Consider the following 20,099-nt stretch of genomic DNA (forward strand, 5'->3'; position numbering starts at 1 on the left):
TTGGCCTAGGGGCCATAGTTTGCCCACCCCTGGACTAGGGTGCCAAATTTAGAAGGTGCCAAATATCGAGGCCTGCTTCTGCTTGCTTTAGGGCTATGTGCTGGCAGAGTTTCAAAGGGGTGCCACCATGGCACTCTATAGGCACAAAAATCTTAAATCTGACCCGGTAGCCATGTGGTCTGTTGCTAGCCTTGATGCTCCTAAAGACCAAATGTTAACTTAGAAATTTCCAGCTTAATGCTTTTGGGGGATTCATATATCCACATTTATGTGGACCTGTCTGAACCAGCATTAGAATGTATGATGTTTTGGCTTCTCAAGATTTCTCTTTATTAATGTTCCCACTCAGGACCTAGCATTTCTTCATTTTCAAAAAACAAAATTTACAGCATACTGATATTCAGATTCTAGTTTTCACCAATCTTTTTTTTCTCTACCTTAAATGGAGATGACCTCCTATATCTCCATTTAAGACAAAAGTGGAGTGGAGGAGTAGACTAATGGTTAGGGCAGAAGGCTGAGAACAGGGAAGCCAAGGTTCAAATCCCACTTACATTCTTTGTGACTTTGGGCAAAACAGTTCACTTTACATTGCCTCAGGTATACACCTAGATTGTAAGCCTTCTGTGAACAGGGAAATAGCAAATGTTGCTTACCTGATGTAACAGGTGTTCTCACAGGACAGCAGGATGTTAGTCCTCACAAATGGGTGACATCGAGGATGGAGCCCACCACGGAAAACTTCTGTCAAAGTTTAAACAGAACTTTGACTGGCCCCTACTGGGCATGCCCAGCAAGGCACTGACCCTGCAGCCAGCAGGGGTCTCCCTTCAGTCTGATTTTCAAAGCTACAGGCAGTGCCTAAAAAGTAAAAACAAAACAAACCCAACACCGCGGGGTGGCGGGCGGGTTTCGTGAGGACTAACAACCTGCTGTCCTGTGAGAACACCTGTTACATCAGGTAAGCAACATTTGCTTTCTCACAGGACAAGCAGGATGGTTGTCCTCACAAATGGGTGAGTACCGAGCTGAGGATGTCCTGACTTGCACGAAATGCACCCAATGACGTGCAACAGGCACAACTGGGGTGGTATTTGGTAAAGGGCATCTGCACTCTACCAGGAAGGTGGAAGGGTGTTGGTACATCACGTTGGAAAAGGTTACGCAAGACAGATTGGCCGAAGATGGAGTCCTGTCTTCCAGCTTTGTCCAAACAATAGTGGGCTGCAAAGGTATGGAGAGAACTCCAGGTTGCAGCTTTGCAGATGTCAGGAAGCGGCACCGATCGAAGTTGTGCCACTGACGTCGCCATGGCCCTCACAGAGTGTGCTTTCACACGGTCTTGAAAAGGAATGCCAGCTTGCTGATAGCAAAAAGAAATGCAGTCCGCCAACCAGGAGGAAAGAGCCTGCTTACCCACAGGATGTCCTAACTTGTTAGGATGGAAAGAGACAAATAATTGAGTGTTCTTCCTGTGAGCAACTGTACGGTCTAGATAAAAAGCTAGAGCTCGTTTGCAGTCTAGGGTATGCAGAGTCTGTTCTCCGGAGTTGGAGTGGGGCCTGGGAAAAAAGATAGGTAGTATGATGGATTGATTAATATGAAACTCAGAAACTACCTTAGGTAAAAATTTAGGGTGAGTGCGGAGTACCGCCCGGTCCTGCAGGAGCTTAGTGTAAGGCGGATAGGTAACTAGGGCCTGCAATTCACTAACCCTGCGAGCTGAAGTGATAGCCAAAAGGAATAACACTTTCCATGTGAGATACTTTAATTCACATGAGTGCAGAGGTTCGAAAGGAGGTTTCATTAGACGACCAAGAACCAGGTTAAGGTCCCAAGATGGGGCCGGAGGACGTAAGGGTGGCTTCAGATGGAGCAAGCCTTTAAGAAAACGTGTTACCAGGGGTTGTACTGAAATAGGGACACCCTGTACACCTTTATGGAAGGCGGCTACCGCACTGACATGCATCCTAATGGAAGAGGTCTTTAGACCGGATTCTGATAGGTGCCATAAATAGTCCAAGAACTTAGAGATTGGACAGGAAAGGGGATCAAGGGACTGAGAAGTGCACCATGATGTGTACCTTTTCCATTTATATGAATAGGATCTTCTGGTAGAGGGCTTTCGTGAAGCTATCAGGACACGAGAAACCGAATCCGAAAGGTTAAAGGGCTGAAGGACTAACCTTTCAACATCCATGCCGTCAGGGACAAGGCCTGGAGGTTGGGATGGAGGAGGCATCCGTCTTTTGAGTGAGCAGATGCGGATCCGTTCCCAGAGGGATGTGCCTGCGGATGGAGAGATCCTGGAGTATGGGAAACCACACTTGGCGTGGCCAGTGGGGTGCTATCAGGATCATGGTTCCTCCGTCTTGGCGTAGCTTCACGAGAGTCCTTGACAGAAGAGGAAGTGGAGGGAATGCATAAAGCAGACCTGTCGTCCACTTGAGGGAGAAGGCATCTCTCGGCTGAAAGTGTTGGCTCCGAATGAGAGAGCAGTAATCGTCCACTTTGTGGTTCTGAGGGGATGCAAAGAGGTCTATGCGGGGAAAACCCCACTTGTGAAACAGAAAGGTCACCACCAGAGGATCGAGTGACCACTCGTGTGGCTTGAAGACACGGCTCAGCTGGTCTGCCAATACATTGTCTACTCCCGGCAGGTAAGTGGCCCTGAGGTACATAGAGTGGGAGAGGGCTTCCGCCCAGATCTGCGCAGCTTCCTGACACAGAAGGAAGGAGCCTGTGCCTCCCTGCTTGTTTATGTACCACATGGCCACTTGGTTGTCCATCTGGATTAAGATTATCTGATGGAATAGATGATCTTTGAAAGTTCGGAGTGCATAGCGGATTGCGCGAAGTTCCAGGAAATTTATCTGGTGTTCGGCTTCCTCTTTGGACCATAACCCTTGGGTTTGTAATTCGTCCACATGGGCTCCCCAACCGATGTGAGAAGCGTCGGTGGTTAGGATTACTTGCGGATCCGGTGGAAGAAAAGGTAAGCCCTGAAGGAGGTTGACCTGAGTTGTCCACCAGGTTAAGGATAGGCGCAGGGCCTGTGTGACTGTGACTATGGAGGACAGAGGCTGAAAAGCTTGAATCCATTGGTGTCGTAGAGTCCATTGTGTTACTCTCATGGCTAGTCGGGTCATGGGAGTGACTTGAACCGAGGATGCCATGTGTCCTAGGAGAATGAGGAACTGGCGAGCCGTGGCAGTGTTTTGAGACTGGAGCTGGCGAGCCAGGGATATTAGGGTGTGGACCCTCTGAAGAGGAAGGTAAGCCTTTGCCTGCAAGGTGTCCAAGTCTGCTCCAATGAAGGATAAGGTTTGAGACGGGACTAAGCAAGATTTCTCGTAATTGACAAGAAACCCTAAGGAAAGGAGTGTTTGAATTGTCAATTTTAGGGAGGATTGAGCTATGTGTTGGGAGGAGGCCCTGATTAGCCAATCGTCCAGGTAGGGGTAGACGTGGACACCTTCCTTCCTTAGGAATGCTGCTACCACTACGAGACATTTGGTAAAGACTCGTGGGGCAGAAGCCAGACCGAAAGGTAGGACACGGTATCGATAATGGTCGTGGCCTACAAGAAACCGCAAATATTTGCGATGGGATTGTGTGATCGCAATGTGGGTATAAGCGTCCTTGAGGTCGAGAGAGCACAGCCAATCCCCCTTTTGCAACAGAGGGAGCAAGGCGCCCAGGGTTACCATCTTGAACTTTTCTTTTTGCAGATACTTGTTGAGGGCCCGAAGGTCCAGAATTGGACGTAGCCCCCCTGATTTCTTTGGTATTAGGAAGTATCTGGAATAGAATCCTTTCCCTTGTTGACAAGGAGGGACGGGTTCTATAGCATTTGATTGTAGAAGAAGGGATACTTCTTGATGTAATTGAGTGAAATGGCTGGTTAGACTCCATGCCTGAAGGGGCGGGGAGTCTGGCGGAAGTGTTATGAAGTTGAGGTGGTAACCCGGTGCGATAATTGCTAGCACCCACTGATCTGAGGTGATCTGTTTCCAACGGTGTAAGAAGTGGAACAGTCGACCCCCCACAGGGATGTGTGGAAGAGGGAGATGGCATGTGCTCAATACAGGGAAGTCAAAGGCCCGCCGTAGGCCCAGGAGGTGGGGCTACAGTAGGTCTTTGCTTTCTCGGCTGACGAGGCTGAGGCCTGTTAGAGGACCGTGCAGGACGAGCCCTAGTTGACGGAGGGTAGTAGCGACGTGGTCGAAAGAATGACTTCTTAGAGTCCTTCTTTTGCGGTTGCTTGGAGGTCACCTCAGGTGGGACAGATGAGAGTTGTTTCAACGTCTCATGGTGGTCTTTTAACTCCGCCACAATCTGTTGAATTTGCTCTCCAAACAAATTGTCGCCTAAGCAGGGCAAATCAGCAAGACGATCTTGGACTTCTGGGCGAAGGTTGGATGACTTTAACCAAGCCCAACGTCTGGCTGAGATGGCTGTGGCTGAAACCTTCGTGGAAGCATCGAATATGTCATAGGCAGTCCTAATCTCGTGCTTCCCTGCCTCAAATCCCTTGTGAAGAAGGGCTTGAAGCTGTGGTTGGTATTGGTCCGGCAACGTGTCAGCATAGTCTTGCATCTGCTTAAAGATGGCTCTGTTGTATTGAGTCATGTAAAGTTGATATGAAGCTGTGCGTGAAATCAACGTAGCTCCATGATACACTTTCCGTCCGACACTATCCAGGAACTTGTTGTCCCTGGTAGGTGGGGTAGAAGAGTGCGGCTTAAGACGCTTGGCCTTCTTCTGCGCGGACTCAACCACAACAGAGCGATGATCCAGTTGAGGCTTTTGGAAACCTGGTGCTGACTGGACAAGGTATGTGGAGTCAGCTTTCTTGTTAACTGGTGACACCGATGAAGGAGATTCCCAGTTTTTCTTGAGCAGATCCAAAAACACCTGGTGTATAGGGATGGAAGCGATGATTTTTGGAGCATCCAGAAATTGAAGTAGTTCCATCATCTGGTGTCTATCATCAGCTTCAGATTGTAGTTGAAAAGGTACAACTTCTGACATTTCTTTCACAAAATTAATGAAAGATAGATCCTCAGGAGGAGATCTTTTTCTACTCTCTGTAGGAGATGGTGGCGAAGGCAGATCTGTGTCAGAAGAGGTATCATCATCATCACCCCAGGTATCGTAGGGATCATGTGTGGCTTGTAGCCCTGATGGACCTGGCTGAGGCTCTGAAGGCATCGATGGAAACCGAGGTGGAATCGGTGCAGTAGGTGGAACCAGAAATGGCATCGATGGCTTCGGTGCTGCCGATGGAATCGGTGCCTGGCGCGGAATCGATGGAGCCGAAGGATAAATCGGTGGAGATATACCAGAAGGTACCGATGGAACTACCCCGGAAGGGGGAATTCGAAACTGTGTTTCTCCTGCCGATGAGAAACCAGTCGGAGACGGTGGTGTTGTCGATGGCACTGGAATCACCGATGGAAGGGCAGTCACGAGTGCCTCCATGCGGCTCAGTAGTGGTGCTAGCGCTTGTATCAACGGCTCGGTGGTCGGTTCCCTCCTCGGTGGCGAAGCCGGTGCCGGTGTCGGTGCCGGGGGCGGCACTGGAACCGGTGCCGGAGACGGTGCCGATGGAGGTTGTAATTTCTTCATCGCTTTCTCGATGGCCTCCTGGACCAGCCGGTCCAGTTCTGCCCGGAGACCAGGGGTAACCATACCCGGCTCGACGGGAGAGGGAGGCTGAGGCAGGGCCGGAGGGACCACCGTAACCGGTGGGATCACGGCCCCCACACCCCGAGAGGGTGAGGGTTTCCTCGATGCCGGCGAACGAGACGTGGAGGGCATCCGGTCTGTTCGCGGCTTCTTTGTCGGTGGCTCGGCTTGAGCAGAGGTCGATGGCTGTGGATCCTTGACAGGCCGAGACTTATGCCGTCGATGGCGGTGCTTTTCTTTCCGATCCCCTCGCCCATCCGGGGAAGGGACGGGAGTCGACGGCCGAGAAGCGATCGATGGCGGACGGTCACCGGAGGGTTGACGATGATGGTACAACTTCGACGGTGCCGGTTCCGATGACGTCGATGCTATCGATGGCGTTGGGGTTGGTGCATGGAAGAGGAGCCCCATCTTCTCCATCCTGGCTTTGCGACCCTTGGGTGTCATTAAGGCACATTTGGTGCAAGTCAGGACATAATGCTCACTACCCAAACACATTACACAAACCCTGTGGGGGTCTGTGATGGACATAGTCCGGGTACAATCCGGACAACGACGGAACCCCGTTGCCATGGCTGAAAGCCAAAATTTAGGCTGGGGATCGGTAAGTGCCCACAGGCCTCGAGGGCCAAAATCGACGGCAGTCGATGGAAGAAGGCAAAAAACTTACCGGGTTCCGTAAGATGACTAAAAAATTTGTCGAAGGGAGACCCCTGAGGGGCAAATTTTCTTAGGAAATTAATTTCCAAATTCCTGTCAGGAACGTGGTTAGAGAGCTCCTTTCACCGCGTGGCAACTGCTGCGCGGAAAAAAGAAGACTGAAGGGAGACCCCTGCTGGCTGCAGGGTCAGTGCCTTGCTGGGCATGCCCAGTAGGGGCCAGTCAAAGTTCTGTTTAAACTTTGACAGAAGTTTTCCGTGGTGGGCTCCATCCTCGATGTCACCCATTTGTGAGGACAACCATCCTGCTTGTCCTGTGAGAAATCTATGTACCGAAATGTAATCAACTTTGAAGCATCATGAAAGGTAGAATAAAAATAATAAAAAAAATAGTACTGAAACAGGGAAAGATTACAGAACTTTAGCTCTAAAAAAGATTTGTTGAATCTTATATATAGGTATTAGACCTAAACCAAAGTCTGATCACCAGCAGACTGAAAATTGCAATATTGCTATTATATGAAACTGCAGAGGACCAGAGAGTTTCTTAATTAAAACCATCTTGTTGGTTCACACATGAGCTAAAGAAAAGCAAAGAAACTTGTGGCATTTTGTAGCAAAACCTTGAGTAAGATATTTTCATATGAGAAACATATAAAAGAATATAATTAGAAGATTAAAAATAAAGATTATTTTCCCTTAGAATTTCTCAAAGAATTATTCATATTGGTAAAGTTTTCCAAAAGAAGCTAAAATTTTAAAGACACTATTAATGTCAATCATTTTGCTAAGTTCTTTGAAAAGTCCTAGTTCTTTGTAAAGTACTAGATTTTACAGTTGTAGGCAGAGTTAAGATAGAATTTTAGATAATTACATAACACTGTCTCCAAAGTTCATGCATTCAATTGCCTATCGTCTTCTGAGCTAAAATCTTAGCTGCTTCCAGGTCTATTGGTTTCCTCCTATATACCCTTCCAGTCTGGCTCATTAAAATTTGTGCAGGTTAGTGGATCCTATAAACCTATTATCAACACTTCACTTCAAAGTGCTCTTCCCAGCTAACTGAAGGCAGCCATTGTTTGACCTATACTGAAAAAGTCTAATCTTAATAACTCTCTGGTTGAGAGTTATAGACCCATTTGTCAGCAAACTTATCGAACGCAGAGCAATGCTAGAGAAGACACATATTGGAGACTAGAAATTACCTTGAACTGTATCATTCAGGTTTCCATGCTGGTTTTAGCATGGAGACCTCACTGGTTGCAATCATGGACAACCTCCTTAGAAGTCTGACCATCTGATATTAATTTATCATCTGAAAGTCATTATGCTGAATTGGTTCATCTTTTTTTTGGATGGCAGGCAAAACAAGAAAATTGGAGATGACATCTCTGATCCTTGAATGCTCAAATATGAGGTATCCCAGGGATCAGTACTGTCTCTGATACTGTTTAATATGTATGTTAAGGCCTTGGGAGGCGTGATTAAGAAAGCTGGGTTTAAATGCCAAAAGTGCTCAGATGGCCTTTACATTTATTGCAAACATGGCATAAATCATGAGACATTAGATAGATTCAGCATCTGCTTAGATTTAGTTTAGAGTTTAATAGATGCTGATAAACAAACTAAATCCACTTAAAATGGAACTCCTGTGAATCTTAAAATCTTCATTTAATCTGTCACCACAATTTGTTTTTGAGAGGGAGGTTCTGCCACTGAGCTCTGACGTCAAACCTTTAGGGGTTCTAACAAATTCATAGCTGATTATGCAACACCAGATCACAGACACAGTGAAGGCTTCCTTCATGCAATTACAAATTATCCATAATTTGCAACCCTACCTAGTAAACATAATTCATGCACCAGATTTATGTGGGATTGCATAAAAAAATTTCATAGATTAGAACTTCTTCAAAATACTGAAGAGTGGTTACTACTGGTGTTGATGCATTTAACCCTTTCTCCTGTCACTCGGCATCTTCTATAGTATCTTCATCACCTTTCGAATTTAGGTCTTGCCATGGCTTCAGTGCAATTGTGCCTCAGCAGCCTACCATAATATGGTGGACAGTAAACAGATATCTATTCACCTGCTAATCTCTCAATTCATGAAGGGACTGTTATGTGTCAAACCCCCAGTTCAAAAGCCTCTTGTACCATGGAATCTTAATGTGGTTCTTTCTCAGTTAATGAAATCTCTGTTTGAGCCTCCAGAATTGACTTCACTAATATTTTTACTTGTAAGGTGATTTTTCTAGTTGCCATCACTTCAGTAAGGAGAGTTTGCAAACTCCGGGCATTTGTTCACTATCCTCCATAATCCTTCAGTTTTTCTACAACAGGCTGGTTCTGTGAACTCACCCCAAATTTCTGCCCAAAGTAGTCTCCATCTTCCACATCAATCAACTGCACTGCCTACATTTTTCCCAATGCTGCATGCTCATGATGGCGAAAAAGCCCTTCATACTTTGGACTGCAAACGGGTTTTGATGTACTACAAAAAGAGTATTCAGCCCCATCATTATCCTCTTACCCTCTTATCCTAGGCCACATTAATTATCCTCTTACCCTTGGTCTCTCGCGGCACCGACCACGAGGCAGCCTCCCGATACAGGCCGCGTTCCATCTTCCCTTCCAGACGAAGCCCTGAACCTCCGGCCAATCAGCAAATTATTATTATAGATATATATATTTTTTTACTCACAGGCAATCCCCCGAAGGGAAATGCATATCCACCATCTGCTGGAGATGGAGAATACCTGCGGGCTGATGTCAGGACAGAACTATATAGCTGGGAAGTCAGCTTTTGCTCCGTCTCCATCTGCTGGCAGAGGTGCATAACCCACTCGCTGGGATTGACCTATCCGAATGCTAAGGAAGCAGTTTTTCCCAGGAGGAGATTCTTGCTCTTACAGTGAGAATGCAGTCTGTCAGTAGTAACTGTTGTACTTACCTTGACATTGCAGACTGTGTGCCCTTGACGATTCTTGTGTTCACAGTTGGCAATAACTTGTTCAATCTGACTACGATCAAAGAAATCCAGTTCTAAAGGTTCAGGTATTTCTTGTCTGAAATTGATAGAGTCTAAGATACTGAGGATCTTCCTTCTCACTGCAAAATAGAACAAAACAAGAAAACCTATTAACAAAAGCTAGAAAAGACAGATCTGCTACTGGTCAAACAGAGGCCAGTCTTTTCAGGTTATTTCCTGTCCAGAAGGGCTCCCAAGTTAAGTATATGTTACTGCCTTAAATCTCTGAAAAACAGCCATAAAGTTTTGTATATTTGCATTGTTGGTATGTCTTTGAGGGGACTGCTCAGCTTGCAGAACGAAAGGGCAGAAAGTGTGGATTATAGACATTACAGATGATTTAAAAAACACCCTCACTTAAGTATCCAGAAGATCTGACAAAATCCCTATAACTCCATGTAAGTTAAAATTATAATAGCTAATATCAACTGTTTAATTGCCTTACAACCTACCCCTCTACCCACCCACCTCAGGGCTCGTTCTAATAAAATCTGGCTGGGATACATAATTGGTAACATGATAATCTGGCAATTCTTTAGGTGCTCTCTATCAAATCAAATGAGCAAAAAGCACAGTTGCTTACCTGTAACAGGTGTTCCCCTAGGACAGCAGGATGTTAGTCCTCACATGTGGGTGACATCGTCCTATGGAGCCAGGCACAGAAAACTTTGATCAAAGTTTCTAGAAGCTTTGACCAGCAGACTGAGCATGCCTAGCCTGCTACTATCCATGCGTCCACGGGAGGTGCCCCTTCAGTCTCGTAATATAGCAAAACAGACTAGCGAAAAAATAAAACAAACTGAAGGTGAACCCAACATCGGGGGGAGGCGAACAGGATTCCTGAGGACTAACATCCTGTGCTTTTTCTCCTAGGACAAGCAGGATTGTAGTCCTCACATGTGGGTGAGTACAGAGCTCCAGTCCATCATATTCAGTTAGAGAGACTAACAGCGACCGAACAAGATGCCAATGGGCATAACACAACTGCGGCGTTGTGGGTAAAAGGAGACGGTCTGGCTCCCACAAGAAGCAAGAACAGAGAGAGTTGGGTTCAAGTCTGGAACAGGTTGAATGGACAGACCGACCGAAGGCGCTGTCCTGACGGCTATCCCTGTCAAGGCAGTAATGGGCTGAAAACATGTGGAGAGAACTCTAGATTGCGGCCTGGTAAATTTCCGCGACTGGGACTGCCCGCAAGTGAGCCACTGACACCGCCATCGCACGCACAGAGAGCGCCTTTACTCTGCTGGCTAGTGACCGCCTCCAGGAATATGACTTTCCAGGTGAGGAGCTTCAGGTCACAGAATGGCAGAGGCTCAAAAGGAGGTCACATCAGTCGTGCCAGGACGAAGTTGAGGTCCCAAGATACTGCCAGTGGTCGAAGTGGGGGCTTCAGTTGGAGGAGACCCCGCATGAAATGACCAACCAGGGGCTGGACCGAAATGGGTGTACCAGCGACACTTCGGTGACACGCACTTACCATGCTGAGGTGCACCCTGACGGAACTGGTCTGGAGCTCAGACTCGGATAAGTGCCACAGTAGTCCAACAGCTGGGGGAGAGGGCATGAGTAGGGGTCCAACCCATGCCCCCCATAACAAATGGAAAAATGTTTACATTTGGAGCTGTAGGACTTCCATGTTATTTATTTATTATTTTTAACTTTCATATACCAATACCAAACAGGAGAATGTCTGCTCATCAATTGTGATTAGCACACAAAAATAGTTGAGAGCAGAAAATTAGTCAGTCCCAATCTTTATAAGTTGTACGTATTCAATATTTATTTAATGATTCAAAGCGGCTACTCCATAAGCTCTAATACATATAAGTTTTCCATCAGGTCCCCCAACACGGACCGTGTTTCGCTGGAAGCTGCGTCGGGAGGGACTGAGTACAGTGTGTAATTTCAACCACTACAACCAAAACAAATCATTAAATTGTAATTTTAACCAAAAGGACTATGCAGGGCCTAACATACTGAATAAGCCGGGGCACATACCTTCACTCAGGTCCAGTCTAGTTTAAATGGAGAGCAAGCAGTGTTTACAGAAACGCCGATTTAAAGGACTGTAAAATGGCGCGAAAAACGGGCAGCCAATCAGAAGCAAGATAACAACAGATACTACAATTTTTTGTATGAAACCTTTACAGTCAGAGAAAACTTTTATATACCGACATTCCTGTATAAAATACAAATCACACCGTTTACAATAAAAACATAACTTCCATGTAAAGGTTTCCTGGACTCTACCAGAACCCTGGAAACACAGTCAGAGCTGTAAGGGCTGGAGGATTAAGCATTCCACATCCAAGCCATGAGGACCAGTGCCCCAAGGTTGGGGTGGCACAGGTGCCCTGGTTCTGTGAAATGAGGTCAGATGCCATCCCCAGTAGAATGGTGTACACACAGATAGGTCCTGGAGAAGTGGGAACCAAACCTGCCTTGGCCAGGAGGGTGACACGAGAATCATGGTTCCCCCCCGACCTGCTGGAGCTTTGACAGGTTCTTCAGTAGCAGAGGCAGAGGGGGGTACACATACAGGAGGCCCTGTCCCAGTGAAGGGAGAAGGCATTGCAGGTGGGGTGGCCATTCCTTGCTGTTAGGGAGCAGAACCTGCTCACCTTGAGGTTGAGAGTGGATGCGAACAGGTCCACATTCGGTGTACCCCACCAGCAAAACAGGTCAGTTGCCACCGCCGGGTTGAGGGACCATTTGTGAGGCTGGAAGGACTGGCTGAGGTAGTCCACTAGAACATTGAGCTGACCTAGCATGTAGGTGGCCCAGTTCCAAATCTGTACTGCTTCTTGGCAGAGGAGGAACGAGCCTGTGCCACTCTGTTTGTTGATGTACCACAGCGTGACCTGGTTGTCCGTCCTGATGAGAACTTCCTTGGACGACAACTGATCTCTGCAGGTCCACACGGCATACTGTATTCACCTGAAGCTCCAGAAGGTTTACCTGGCAACATGCTTCGGTGACGGTCCAAAAAACTTCAGTGTGTGGGGCGGTGCGGGCTGAAATGGAAGCCCGCATTCCAGATTGGAGAGGGTTTCCTACCAGGTCAGAGATACCCTGAGAGGGTCCGTGACCAGAGCTTCTAAATCCTGAGGTGCCTGCTGTCACTTGGACCGTAAGGCCCACTGAGAGCTCCTCATATGGAGACGGGCCAAGGGAGTCACATGAACGGAGGCTGCCATGTGGCCCAGTAGGCGGAGCAGGAGCCAAGCTAGCACCCCGCAACTCCAAGTCTGCTCTTGTCAAAGGAAAGGAAGAGCTGGGCAGACTGCCTCTGGGCTGCGGGTCAAGTAAAAGGCGAGCGCACACTTACAGTCCAAGGTATGCAGAGCCCGTTCACCTGGTCAAGTGTGAGGCCTTGGAAAGAAAGTGGGCAACACGATGGACTGATTTAAGTGGAAGTCAGTTACCACCTTAGGCAGGAACTTAGGGTGAGTGCGCAGTACCAACCAGTCATGGAGGAATCTTGTGTAGGGTGGATAGGTCACCAGGGCCTGCAGCTCACTGACCCTGCGAGCGGATGTAATCGCCACTAGGAAAATAACTTTCCAAGTGAGGTGTCTGAGTTTGCAGGTGTGCAGGGGCTCAAACGGAAGACGCATGAGCCGTGCTAGCACTAAGTTGAGGTCCCAGGCCACAACCAGTGGACGTAGTGGAGGCTTAAGCTGAAGCGCCCTACAAGGGGTTGCGCCGATACAGGGGGCAACCCTTGCACCTCGATGGTAAGCAGAGATGGCACTCAGGTGTACTCGGATGGAAGAAGTCTGGAGGCCAGATTCAGAGAGGTGTCAAAGGTAGTCTAGGAGTCTTGGCATGGCTGGCCCCCATACCGGTGGCGACTGGAAGCTCCAGAGGGCATTCAGCACTGCCTGTTGGACTAATTGGTCCAATTCCTCCCTAAAGGCTGGCGTGGATAACACTGTGCCTGGAGTAGGAGGTAGGCTAGACGTTACTGGAGTCTCCACAGGAGTCCGTGGAGGCTCAGTACCCGGCACTGATATCGGTGGGGAGCGCCTCGGGGTCCCGGGTCCAGAGGAGGATGGGGCTCCTCTCCCCGGGCCCTCTTTGGGGCAGCTCGGTCGAAACCGATGCTGCTGCGGTGTCAGTGCCGGCACCGGACAGGGATGCACATTGGTGGCAGTGACGATGTTTCCCACAGTGCTCGGCCCGGTCTTTCTCCGGCACTGAGGACAATAATGAAAAGGTTTTGGAATGGGTCGACATCTGTGACAGACGGTCACCTGCTCCACTGTCTTCCTGGCAGGGCGACAACAGAGAGGGGTCCGAGGTAGTTGGGCCTCCTCGACTTGGCGCGCCCTGCACCGGGGTCGATGTGGCAGAGTATTTTGAGGCAAACAAATGCTCCATCTTTTCCAGTCGGGCACGCCGTTCTTTGGGGGTCATCTGCACATAACTCGGACAGTGACAGACATTGTGGGAAGGCCCGAGGTACAAAACACAGACATCGTGCGGGTCCATTATGGACATAGTCTGTGGACAATCGGGGCACTTCCTAAACCCAGTTGCCATGTCGGAAAAAAGCGGCGCGCAGTCGGTGGCTGTCTGACCCTGAAGGGTATGCTGCCGGGAACCAACTGCAAAACATGGAACACACTTACCGAGCGTCTGAGGAGACAGAGTGCGATGGGGAACCCGGTGAAGGGAAGAAACGAAGATCAACTTCAAATTTTTCCATGAGGAAAGGTGTGAGGAAATTTCTCACAGAGCTCCTAAAAACTGCGAGGCAACTGTTGCGCGGAAAAAAAGACTGAAGAGGGACTCCGTGTGGCCACAGAATTAGTGGCATGCTGGGCACTCTCAGTTCTAGAAACTTTGACAAAAGTATTCCGTGACAGAGCTCCATCTGATGATGTCACCCATCTGTGAGGACTACCATCCTGCTTGTCCTGGGAGAAAATTTATAACACCCAAGTTCAAATTCTTGGCAGAGTTTTTCCAAATATTCTAACCTGAGAGAAACAAAAGCCCACAATGCATTTGACTAGTACATCCTTACTATGGGAAACAGACCTCCAGATTGGAAATGGTTGTTTCACAAGATAGTATTTGCTGATCTTAATTGCAAAATTTTGAATAAATATCCAAAGTAATAGTGACCAATGAGGAAACAGAATGCTCTATGGTCGCCTTTGAATACCAAAGACCATCACAGAAGCTGGTTTAGATAGCACTGGTCTGACCTGTGAATCAAGGATTTGAACAATAACATTTGTTACTATGATGGATTAAGGACTCAAATACAAAAAAATTATAATAAAAGTTCAAGAATCTGTGAAGTCTGAACCACTGACACTTGCGTCTAAAGCAGTAGCCTCTGAATCATTATAGCAGCTCAGAGCTTTGCCCTATTGATCTAAAACAAAAGATCAAGAGGATCTTTGAAAAAAGTGAAAATTAACTTAATATTTGAAAACTGAGTGGATAACAAGCCAAAGTATGAAGACAATTCTCCAAATATGGTCATTGGATTTTCTTTATGAGGAGGATTATTGTCCAGGTAGGCGAAGGAATCGACAGACAGGAGTCGCATGTAATTTTTCTGCTATACATCCCTGATGCAGTGTGAATAGTGAAACATGGCCATGTCGGCTGCATTATGTAATGGACTAACTGGATTGATCTGCTGGCAACATAAGTAACCATGACTTGAATACAACTAAATTGTCATTGTATAAAAGCACCAGTGCATGAAGTGGAACAAGCTGGAATAATTTTATTAAAAAGTGAATTAATATTGGAAAGAGTTGAGTAAACATTTCCCCATTGAGGCTCTATAACTTTAGAATTCCACTGAAAGGATTTTTTCCTGTGATGGCAGCTTGCTTGCAAGACTGATGCAAAAAAAGCAACAGAAGTTTCATGTTTTCTACAGCTGTTGCCTGAGGTTTTCCTTTTCAAAAAAAGAATATTCTTAGTTATAAAATCACTGATGCTTTGGAAACACAAAACATGTTAATATAAAAACTAAGTACAAAATAAAATAATAAAGGTAAAATAATGTTTTTGGTAAAATATTTAATCGTACCAGTGTGTTACATGTTTGTGTTTATGGATTATTTATTGCAGACATTTGGTATTTCACCTTTTACCAAATATAGCCTCAAAGTAGATTACAACAAATTTAAAGCAGACAATTACAACTGAGATATCTTACAGTGGGGAACAGATTTACAGTTAGAAAAGCATTAGGGACTAGTGAAATTTAAGAAAGTCCTTAATTGGAAGATCAGGAAGTTAGCTCAAAGGGAAATGGGGTTTCAATATGGAAAACCTGGCTGAAAAGCTATGCCTTAGCTTTTTTCCTGAAAGTAAGGGAGCATGGCTCTCATTGAAGGGATTTGATCCAAATATTTGGAGTAAGGCAGCTGAAAGGACAAAATCTCATACAGAAGAGTCTAACAGAGGCCAGAGGAGAAGAAAGAAGGGCTTTTTGTGAGGACCAGAGTTCTCTTGTAGGTGTGCAGGAGAAGACAAGCTGGGAGATAGTTATTTTGGTGCCTTCTTATTTACACACTTGTAAACAAGGCAGATAATTTTGAATATGATCCTGCTTTTGACTGGAAGCCAGGGTGGTTGATGTGCTATTGCTTTTAAGTGATCTGTTTCTCTGGCTCCTACCAAAATTCTAGCAGCAGTATTTTGTAGGAGCTGGAGGCGTTTCATAACTGTATTAAGCAAGGGCTATGCAGCAGTTGAAATGTAGGACCCGCTAAAAAATCCAGCACCAGGTTAAGACTCTACAAAGAACCGGCAACTGCAAGGGAGGCCGAAGGTATTTCACTCCTTTCAAGAAATGGGTCACATCAGAATGGGGCGATGAGACACCACTTACCGTGCCTCTGAAACATGTAAGAGCCGCAATCTTAATCTTCAAGAAAATTAAGGGCCAATCCTTTATTCAACCCATCATGAAAAAAATCCAGAATAAACGGGATCTTAACCGAACAAGGAAGGACACAGCGCTCCTCGCACCAGGCTCAAACACTTTCCAAACCTGTACATATGATAGAGAAATGTAGAACTTCTGAGCGTGGATTAAGGTAGCAATCACTGCAGAAAAATATACATGCTTCAACCAGCAAGCCCTCTCAAGTGCCAAATCGTAAGATAGAACTGAGCCGGATCCTCATGAAAACCGTCCCCTGCTGCAACAGATCAATGTGCTAAATGTAACAATACTACAAATAATGAACCAAGGAGTGAAAGAATAAAAGTATATCCAACAGGAATGATCTCACTCAAAAAATGTCTTATATCTTGGAAAATAACAAATTCACAATTACAAAGTTATTAGTGACCTTCATATAGCACTTAACAGGCATGAAATCTTTCGAATTTCTAGTAAATGATAGCTGGTGAAAATTTTGATATGCTACCACAAAACAAGCAATTTAATATGGAAATGCAAATACAACAATTACTCCTGAAGAAGGATATCGTTCCAAAACACTGCGATATCGGGTTGGAGTTAAGGGCTGCACAGAGGAAGACAGCGTTGGTCTATGTGTATCGGTGCTCAGAATTTACTGCCTTTATTTTTAAATTCAGTATGTACAAGTCAAGTCTATTTACTTACTAGTTTTTACTTGCAAAAGAAAAAATATATATAACAATGCATTACTGTTGGTTCACGATAAGAGTGGGAATCCATACAGTGCTCAAAGATTATATTTTAGCACACTCATTAACCAGGAATTCGAAAGATTTCGTGCCTGTCAAGTGCTATATGAAGGTCACATATAACTTTGTAATCGTGAACTTTATATGTTTTCCAAGATATAAGACATTTTTTGAATGAGATCTTTCCTGTGGGACAGAACCATGTGCGGAAGAAGATGAAGTGGGTCCTCCACCAGGGGTCTCTGCAAATCCGCATACCACGGACACCTGGGCCAATCCGGAGCCACCAAGAATACTAGCCCCCTGTGGATTTCGAATATGTGAATGACCCTGCCCAGTAAGGGCCATGGAGGAAAGGCATAAAGCAACTAGTCTTCTGGCTAGACCTGAACGAGAGTATCAATGCCCATGGACCACGGATCTCTCCTGTGACCGAAGAATCAAGGAACCTTCTCATTGCGGGAAGTCGCCAAGAGGTCTAGGGACAGAAGGACCCAGCGATTCACTATCAGCGGTGGACAACATTGATTCTCCAGTGTCCAGACTCTCTCTGCTGAGAAAGTCTGCTCACACGTTGTCTTTTCCTGCAATGTGAGAGGCCGAGATCATCTGAATATGTCCTTCCACCCATTCCATAATTTCGTCTATTTCCTGCAATACTTGCTGGCTCTTGGTTCCTCCCTGGCAATTGATGTAGGTTACTATTATTGCGCTGTCTGACATCACATGGACCGCTCGACCCAGTAGTCTGTAACTGAACTGCAAGCATGCCAACCTGACCGCCCAGGCTTCCAGGTGATTGATGTTCCAGAGAGCCTCTTCAGCCTTTCAATGTCCCTGGCCTGTCAGTTCCTGACAGCGAGTTCCCCAACCCCAGAGACTCACATATGTCATGAGCAGCAACCAGTTTGGGGAGGACAAAAACTATCCATTAAAGTTACAAGAAAAAAGTTTTCTATGTTTAGCATAGCTAATAAAGGAAAATTAGTTCTTACCTGTTAATTTTTGTTCCTGTAGTACCACGGATCAGTCCAGATCATGGGTTGAGCCTCCTTTCCAGCAGGTGGAGACAGACCAAAACTGAAAGGGTATTCTATATGTGGACAGAGCCTACCCTGTAGCCCTTCAGTATAATCATTGTCAAAGCAGAGAAGATAAACCCCATGGAACAAGCAAGTAACAGAAGAACTCGAGCAAATAACAGGAGAACTCTGAAAATATTGAAACAAGAGAAAAAACAGTGGAATAAAGAATGAACTCCGTGCATGGACACTCCTGCATGAATGCCCAAAATCATCACATGGATGCTTCCGGTGCCTCCAAGAAGGGACACAGAATACGGATCTTCGAGCGGACAGGAAGATAGAAAGGGAAGGGTGTCTGGACTGATCCATGGTACTACAGGAAAGATCCGTGGTACTACAGGAACAGGTAAGAACTAATTTTCCTTTCCCTGTACGTACCCGGATCAGTCCAGACCATGGGATGTACCAAAGCTTCCCTTTTCAGGGTGGGACCTTGACAGGCCCGCTCGAAGTACCTGCCACCCAAAAGAACCAAAAACAGGCGCTTTAACATCAAGGCGGTAATGTCGAGCAAACGTATGCAGAGACTTCCAGGTAGCTGCCCTGCATATCTCCTGCGGGGAGAGAAACTGACTTTCCGCCCAGGAAGCCACCTGAGAACACAAGGAATGGGCCTTGAGGCTCTCCGGGACCGGGCGTCCCCGATAGATATAAGTTGACGATATCACTTCCTTCAGCCAGCGAGATATCGTAGTCTTAGAGGCTTGGTTGCCCCAGTTGGGGCCACTCCATAAGACAAAGACTATCCGACACTCGGAAGTCATTAGTTACCTCACGATAACGCATGAGAATGCGTTTCACATCCAGATGGCATAGGTCATCCCTGCCAGGGCTTGCAATGTCTGCAGAAGAGAACGTGGGGAGCTCGACGGACTGATTGACATGAAAAGAAGACACGACCTTCGGCAAGAATACACGGGACCGTCTTGAGAGAGACCCCGGAATCCGAAAAACGTAAGAAAGGCTCGTGGCAAGACAATGCTTGGATCTCAGACACACGTCTGGCGGAGCAAATAGAAACCAGAAATACCGTCTTGAGCGTAAAATCCTTGAGGGTGGAACGGCGAAGGGGCTCAAAAGGAGCCTGACAGAGCGCCCGAAGGACCAAGTTCAAACTCCATGAGGGACAAGTAGGAAGCAATGGTGGCTTCAAATGTTTGACCACTTTGAGGAAACGGACAATATCCGGGTGAGACGCAACCGCGTGGCTGTCGAGGCTTCCCAAAAGAGAACCGAGGGCAGACACCTGAACACAGAGTGAGCCAAAGGAGAGACCCTTAGAGAAACCTCGCTGGAGGAATGAGACGACGAGCAAGACTGGGGCCGAACGTGTCGTAATGCCCGCTTTCACGCTGGCCAGCTAGAAAACCTTCCAGACCCGGACATAGGCAAGGGAAGCAGAAGTTTTGCAGGCCCACAAAATAGTGGCGATGACATCCTCAGCATATCCCCTCCGCCTTAGCCTTCGCCGTTCAAAAGCCAAGCCGCAAGACAGAAGTGATGCGCCTGGTCGAAAAATACAGGACCTTGACTGAGGTGGTGTTGAAGATGGCCTAGGCGAAGAGGACCGTCTGATGTCAGGTTGACTAGATCCGAGAACCACGGTCTGCGGGGCCACTCAGGAGCTACGAGAATGACTGGGCCTCTGTGAAGCTCTTTGCGTCTGAGCACTTTCCCTATGAAGGGCCACGCAGGGAACATGTACAGCAGAACGTCGCTCGTCCATGGAAGGGCCAGGGCATTCACCCCTTACGAGCAGTGTTCCAGCCAGCGGCTGAAGAACCGGGGAGCCTTGGTGTTGTTCAGAGTCACCATCAAGTCCAGGTGCGGGGGACCCCACCTGTCGATAATGAGGGACATGGCGGACAGCTCCCACTCGCCTGGGTCCAAGCGCTGACGACTTAAGAAGTTGGCTTGAACGTTCTCATTGCCCGCTACATGGGAGGCCGCGAGGCAGTCCACATGCCGCTCCTC

The 20,099-nt window shown here is 47.0% G+C and overlaps 1 protein-coding gene across 4 annotated transcripts in view; it reads right to left on the reverse strand.

Moving 5' to 3' along the window:
• The window catches only part of NUP205 (nucleoporin 205), a 558,669-nt gene that overhangs the window by 222,259 nt on the left and 316,311 nt on the right, over window positions 1-20,099 (reverse strand). For all 4 annotated transcript variants that reach the window (XR_003858760.1, XM_029616971.1, XM_029616970.1 and 1 more), the window contains one exon: window positions 9,304-9,461. Coding sequence is in view for 3 of the 4 variants with exons in the window: in XM_029616971.1 (XP_029472831.1) it covers window positions 9,304-9,461 (158 nt within the window). In the remaining variant the exon portion in view is untranslated. The remainder of the gene's footprint in view (window positions 1-9,303; window positions 9,462-20,099) is intronic.

The sequence above is a fragment of the Rhinatrema bivittatum genome, chromosome 9, assembly GCF_901001135.1.
Source record: "Rhinatrema bivittatum chromosome 9, aRhiBiv1.1, whole genome shotgun sequence".
In the NCBI taxonomy this organism is placed as follows: Eukaryota; Metazoa; Chordata; class Amphibia; order Gymnophiona; family Rhinatrematidae; genus Rhinatrema; species Rhinatrema bivittatum.